A 7,000-nucleotide genomic window follows, 5' to 3' on the forward strand; every position below is an offset into this window, starting at 1 on the left:
CCATGCAGATAGAGGCAACACCCACACCCACCCACACACCCATGCAGATAGAGGCAACACCCACACCCACCCACACACCCATGCAGATAGAGGCAACACCCACACCCACACACACAGAGAGAGAGAGAGGGTCCTCTGCACTCACCTGCACACTCCCCCAGCTTCCCAGCAGGGCACTGGCAGACGTAGGGCCCAGCAGTGCCCCCAGAGGCCACGCACTGCATGTCCCCGGGGCAGGGCTGCCCCTCACACAGCCCTGAGGGGGGGCAGCTGGAGTCTGGGGGGGGTACTGAGATGTTACTATGTGTGTGAGGTGTGTGTGAGGTGTGTGTGTGGAGTGTGTGTGTGGAGTGTGTGTGGAGTGTGTGGAGTGTGTGTGAGGAGTGTGTGGAGTGTGTGTGAGGTGTGTGTGGAGTGTGTGTGAGGTGTGTGTGTGGAGTGTGTGTGTGGAGTGTGTGTGGAGTGTGTGTGTGGAGTGTGTGTGGAGTGTGTGTGAGGAGTGTGTGGAGTGTGTGTGAGGTGTGTGTGGAGTGTGTGTGGAGTGTGTGTGAGGTGTGTGTGAGGTGTGTGTGTGAGGTGTGTGTGTGGAGTGTGTGTGTGGAGTGTGTGTGTGGAGTGTGTGTGGAGTGTGTGTGTGGAGTGTGTGTGGAGTGTGTGTGTGGAGTGTGTGTGGAGTGTGTGGAGTGTGTGTGAGGAGTGTGTGGAGTGTGTGTGGAGTGTGTGTGAGGTGTGTGTGTGGTGTGTGTGAGGTGTGTGTGTGGTGTGTGTGTGGTGTGTCTTGAGGTACCTGTGCAGGAGCAGTGGGCGGAGCGGTGGAAGCGAGGAGACACAAAGCTGATCCTGGGGGTGGAGTAGACCACCAGGTGGTGTGAGTCTAGCTGGATGCTCTGCTCGCATCGTCCACCCCTGCAGTCCAGGCCGGAGCAGTTCTTCTCCAGGATGGCCGACACCCTGAGCAGGTGCTCCAGGCTCCTCCTGGCAGCGCTCAGCTTCTGCGTCAGGTACGCTGCCTGGTAGAACCCTCCCTCTGCCGTCTCCACGGCGACCAGCAGGTCCAGCTGCTGTGTCCCGCTCACGGGCTGCAGACTGAGCACGTGCAGCTCGTCCCTCTTCCCCTGCGTCTCCGCGGCGACCCGCAGCACCCGGACCACAGCGTCGAGGTGCGTGGCGACAAAGTGGTGCGGTGCGGCGCTCTCAAAGCGCACAGTCACCGCCTGGCGCAACATCTCCTGGGACGCCTGCCGCACGTGCACGCTCACGGGCACGCTCACGGTGAAGCGTCCGTCCGTCACCGTGGCGTTGAGGGCGTAGCGGCCTGCGTCCAGCCCGCTCAGGGCGATGATGCGGCCGTCCCGGGGGCTGATCTTGAAGAGGCTGCGCTGGGCGGGGGGGGCGTGGCCAAACACCAGAGCGTCATAAGGGTCGGCGTCGGTGGCATGGAGCTGACCTATGACCCCGCCTGGGAACTCATCCTCCATGGTGACAATGCTGATCTCCAGGGGCAACGCCACGGGCCTGTGCAGACTCTCCTCTATGACACGCACCGTTACCGTGGACGACGATGACATGCGAGGCTTCCCAGAATCCTTCACCTGCACGAGGGGAGAGCTCAGCATGGCGGGACCAATCACAATAGCTACAGGGTAGAACTGGCCAATTAGAACAGCTACAGGGTAAAGCTGGCCAATCGGAAGGTTTCCTCACCTGGACCATGATGACGTACTCCGTGGCGAGCTCTCTCCTGAACACCTGATTGGCTACGAGAGTCCCGTCGCGCTCCAATAGGAACTCTCCGCCCTCATTGCCAGACAGGATATGGAACTCAAACGGAGGACCATTGTGGGCTGAGTCCTGGTCGGTGACGGACAGCTGGAGGATGCTGGTGCCAATGGCCTTGTTCTCCTGGAGAGGAGAGAGGAGGAGAAACAGGAGATCAACATTTATAGATTTGTTGAAGTTTTTAAAGGTGTGTTCACTGAAGCCCCGGTGTGCCCCTCACCTGGATGACGGTGGTGAGGTTGGCCGGGCTGAAGGTGGGCGGGTTGTCGTTGATGTCGGAGACGTCGATGTTGACCGTGACAGTGGAGAACATGGGGGGGGACCCTGCATCCTGGGCCCTGACTGAGAGAGAGTACCCTGACACCTGGGGGAGCAAGCACACACTGAGAGAGAGTACCCTGACACCTGGGGGAGCAAGCACACACTGAGAGAGAGTACCCTGACACCTGGGGGAGCAAGCACACACTGAGAGAGAGTACCCTGACACCTGGGGGAGCAAGCACACACTGAGAGAGAGTACCCTGACACCTGGGGGAGCAAGCACACACTGAGAGAGAGTACCCTGACACCTGGGGGAGCAAGCACACAAAACTCACTTCTGACTTGCCCATGAGAACCACATTAAAGCAGGGTAGGTAATGTTGTTGAGAAGCACTTTTTTCATATTTGCTTAAATAAACTAAGCTACCAACAAATCTAAAAGTTTATTGTTTGTAACCTGTGTGTGTGTGTAACCTGTGTGTGTGTAACCTGTGTGTGTGTAACCTGTGTGTGTGTGTAACCTGTGTGTGTGTAACCTGTGTGTGTGTGTGTAACCTGTGTGTGTGTGTAACCTGTGTGTGTGTGTAACCTGTGTGTGTGTCTCACCATCTCTCGGTCCAGCTGCTTGTTGATCTTTAGGAGGCCAGTTACAGGGTTGATGTAGAAGTGTTTGTCTCGGTCTCCACTAATGATGGAATACTCCACCTCCCCGTTCACTTGGCTGTCCACATCCTCTGCTGTCAGCTGCACGCACACACACACACGCACAGGTTACACACACACACAGGTTTTACACACACACACACACACAGGTCAAACATCTCTGCTCCATGGCTCACCTTGACGACAGGCTCCCCTATGGCGGCATCCTCCGCTACCACAGCAACATAAGCTTCCCGGCTGAACATGGGGGCGTTGTCGTTGACATCCGTTACATTGATGTTCACCGTGGTGACGGCGCTGAGGGGCGGAGTCCCGCCGTCTGTAGCCTCAAGAGTCAGGAAGTAGTCTTTACAGGTCTCATAGTCCAGACGGCTTGACACCAGGACGGCTCCTGGGGGAGGGAGAGGAGGGGTTAAAGTGGGTGTAAACAGACCAACTCTACGTCCTTCCCTCCCAACCCTTCACTGTGAGCCCATCCTCCTCCCTCACCCTTCCTCACTGCACCCCTTTCCCCTCTCCTCACCAGTCAGAGGATGGATGTGGAACTTCCCGTGCTCGTTCCCAGAGCGGATGCTGTATGTGATCTCTGCGTTGGTGCCGATGTCCTTGCTGGCGGCGTGCACTCTGAGCACCTCCTCCCCCACGGCCGCATCCTCCGCCACGCTGGCCAGCGCGTCACGACGCCAGAACACTGGGGGGTTGTCGTTGATGTCTAGCACCGTCACGGTCACGTTGGCCAGCGAGGAGAGGCGTGGCGAGCCCTGGTCGGAGGCCCGCACCGTGATCAGGTAGGACGGCTGCTGCTCGCGGTCCAGGGAACGCTCCAGAACCACAATGCCTGTTGTCTGGTCAATGGAGAAGCTGCCCTCCGCAGAGTCAGCCAAGGAGTACAGCACCCTGCGACTGGAGCCTGGGGGGAGGAGGAGGAAGAGAGAGTGGTTAAGGTTGAGATACAGGCAGGATGAGAGGTTCCAGTATGCCATCAATCTGTGTTTCATTAACCTCTCTTCTCCTGATCCCCGCTTCTCCCCATTTCATCCAGGATCAGGAAGAGAGGAGCAGGAAGAGAGAGAGAGGAGCAGGAAGTGGTCTCACCCTCGTCGGGGTCGCTGGCCTGGATGCGTGTGAGCAGGGCTTTGGGTGCTGTGTGTTCGTAGACGCTGGCTGCGTACAGCGGCAGGGAGAACACGGGGGCGTGATCGTTCACGTCCTGCAGGGTGAGCTGCACCACAGACCGGCACCACAGACCACCCCCGTCTATCGCCTGGGCAACCAGCCGGTACATAGGAGTCTTCTCCCGGTCCAGAGGGGCCGCGGTCTGGATCTCACCTGGGGACACACACACGTTACACACACACCATACACACACACACAGACACACACACAAACCACATACACACTGGTGTCTGGGTGTGACAGCAGAGAGGGTTACCAGTGTCAGGGTCCATGGTGAAGTCCAGGGCCCCTGGGCCCTGGAGGGAGTACTGCAGCCAGGAGTGGAGCCCCAGATCGGGGTCAGACGCCCCCACCTTCAGCACCACCCGGCCCACCGCCACGTCCTCCAGCAGCAAAGCTGTGTACAGCGCCTGCACACACACAGGGAAAACACACACACAGTTAAAACACACACACAGTTAAAACACACACACAGTTAAAACACACAGGGCCTAATGTACGTACATTCGCAAACGTAGCGTTATTAGCGCCATGGCCAACCCGCAATTTGCCCATGCTGTGATACTTCAGTTTACGTCGTATTTACGAAACATGCAGGTCATTGGGTAATCTGCGCCTTTCTCCGCCGACAATACCGGACATTGCGAGCATTTAATCGCGCAATTGAATGGGCCTCCTTCTCTCTTTCTATCATGGATCAGCCACCAAAGTCAAAACAGCGATGACTGTTTGAAATGATCCTGATGCCAATATTTGTAATGTAGCGAGGAGTTTAACAACTGCTGGAATGGAATGTGAACGCTGAGTCGGAGATTCGATGTAATCTTTGATTTCTTCCAGTAACTGTAATATTGCATGGCTGCTGAATCTGTAACTCGTAATGATTTTGTGTTCACTCAACTACAAAAGTGCCATTTCACCAGGAGGCAAATGCGCATCCTGGTTTACGCCTGCTTTTAAAAAGCTGAGAATTTTCACTGTAAAGAGGTGCGGTTTCACAGGCGGTTTTTGTACACACCGCAGAATACATAATTAGGCCACTTAACGCATCCTCTCCCATCTCTTTATGGGAAACTCCCACTTCCCCCCTGACCCTCCTGTGAATGCATATGCATGACACGGAAAAGCACAATTTGCCATTTTCAGTTCTCACGACAGGCAGTCTGCGCTTTTACCTCAGTACGGCATGTTTGTACATACCTCTCTATGCTTTTACGCGCACATTGCGAATCGAATGCGCCTGCAGTGGGCGCAAAAGCGTTAGCACATGAGGCCCACAGTGTGGGTGAGTGAGTGTGTTGCATGAGATGCATGCATGTGTGTGTGTAGGAGAAACTCACCTGGTCACAAATGGGACTGTTGTCGTTGGCGTCTGTCACCGTCACCTCCACCGTTGCCCTGGTGACGAACAGTCCGTCGCTAGCGGTTACGTTAAGTGTGTAGAGGTCCTGCTCCTCGCGGTCCAGTGGTCTCTTCACGTACATCTTCCACTCCCCCTGCACCTGGCCCAGCGCAAACACTCCCCGCGGGTTCCCTCCTGAAGACACACAGCATCAGTACTGACCCTGACCTCTGACCCCTCACATGGACCCTAAAACAAGGGTCTTTACACTACATTCTAACTACAGCGTATGTGCATTCAACTCCAAACATTTGAACACCACATCCACCTACAGCAGTACTGAGACCAAAACAAACCTGCTCACACACTTCAGACTGCTGTGTGTGTGTGTGTGTGTGCGCGCGCATGTACGTAGGGAGCCATCAAGCAACTTCAATAAGAGCCCTTCACCAACAGCCTCTTCACTGCTCCATCACTAATGACTCAAACGTGTATAAACACACAGGGCCTCATTTATCAAGCCGTTTGCGCCTTTTTCCAGGCGTTAGTTATTCGCAAAGTCCGACTTAATGATGCGGGCTATTTACAAACAGGGCGCACTTGGGTAAAATCGCAGACTGCTTGCCACATGAGCGAGAACAGGCAAGTTGCGCTTTCAATGTGCGTTTGGGTCGTGGGGAAAGTGGGAGGGTCGTGGGGAAAGTGGGAGGGTCATGGGGAAAGTGGGAGGGTCATGGGGAAAGTGGGAGGGTCAGGGGGAAAGTGGGAGGGTCAGGGGGAAAGTGGGAGGGTCATGGGGAAAGTGGGAGGGTCAGGGAGAAAGTGGGAGGGTCAGGGGGAAAGTGGGAGGGTCATAGGGAAATTGGGAGGGTCAGGGGGAAAGTGGGAGGGTCATGGGGAAAGTGGGAGGGTCATAGGGAAAGTGGGAGTTCCAACCAAAAGGTGGGAAGATACGCATAAAGTGCACCTAATTATATATTACTCCGCATTTACAAAGACTGCCAGTAAGTAGGGATGCCCGATCTGATCGGCGCCGATCCATATCGGCCAATATTCCCATCATTGGTTTTGGCGTTCTCAAAACGGCCGATCAAACATGGCCGATCAGATGACATAAAATCTGTGAGAACTACTATCAGAGACGTTTGAATAAACGTTAGATAGGCATTGCAAGCCGCCAGTGGTAAGAAATGATTCTTTAACCTTTAGATGCGTGAGTTCTAAATATTTCCGACGCTTCCACCAGAGTTATTTTTCCAAGACGGAAGCTAGCTAGCTAGCTTTAGTTAGCTTCCATTAGCAATCTTAGCAATGCTACTACCTGCTGATGTTACTTGTTAGCCTCCTAATTGTACATTTTGAAGCCATACTATATAGTTTGTCATAGTTTTTGTCTATCGGAAAATAGTCGGTTGTGCGTCGTTACTATGTGAGACCCGCATTCGAACGGGTCACGGACAGCCACTGCTTTTTGGAAGGCCAATAAAAACCGCTTTCAAGCTCTCGCACAAGCAGCATGAATCTTCCTCTTTGCACCTTGTACAAGAGACTTTTCAGCACAGCAGGACATATTTTAGATGAGAAGAGGAACGGGTTGACTCCTAAAAACTTGATATGCTTATATTTATCAAAGCAAATCTGTTAGTGATAGCTGCTTAATCAGAAGTAAGGTTTGAATACTCTAGTATGCCCCCTTTCGAGTGAGTGCGTGCGTGTGTGAAGTGAGTGAAGTGAGAGAGTAAGTATGTGAGTGAGTGAGACACTATACAAATAGATATA

At 54.2% G+C, this 7,000-nt stretch overlaps 1 protein-coding gene across 1 annotated transcript in view; it reads right to left on the bottom strand.

Moving 5' to 3' along the window:
• Positions 1-7,000, bottom strand: part of fat3a (FAT atypical cadherin 3a) — a 78,255-nt gene that overhangs the window by 15,616 nt on the left and 55,639 nt on the right. The window contains exons 11-20 of the mRNA XM_084674030.1: positions 5,220-5,416; positions 4,136-4,289; positions 3,799-4,032; positions 3,227-3,613; positions 2,880-3,094; positions 2,647-2,784; positions 2,000-2,143; positions 1,705-1,902; positions 788-1,592; positions 146-277 (exon numbers count right to left, since the gene is read on the bottom strand). Coding sequence (XP_084530156.1) covers positions 146-277; positions 788-1,592; positions 1,705-1,902; positions 2,000-2,143; positions 2,647-2,784; positions 2,880-3,094; positions 3,227-3,613; positions 3,799-4,032; positions 4,136-4,289; positions 5,220-5,416 — 2,604 coding nt within the window. The remainder of the gene's footprint in view (positions 1-145; positions 278-787; positions 1,593-1,704; positions 1,903-1,999; positions 2,144-2,646; positions 2,785-2,879; positions 3,095-3,226; positions 3,614-3,798; positions 4,033-4,135; positions 4,290-5,219; positions 5,417-7,000) is intronic.

Source organism: Hypomesus nipponensis, chromosome 15 (assembly GCF_054491055.1).
Source record: "Hypomesus nipponensis isolate SF chromosome 15, ASM5449105v1, whole genome shotgun sequence".
NCBI classification, from domain to species: domain Eukaryota; kingdom Metazoa; phylum Chordata; class Actinopteri; order Osmeriformes; family Osmeridae; genus Hypomesus; species Hypomesus nipponensis.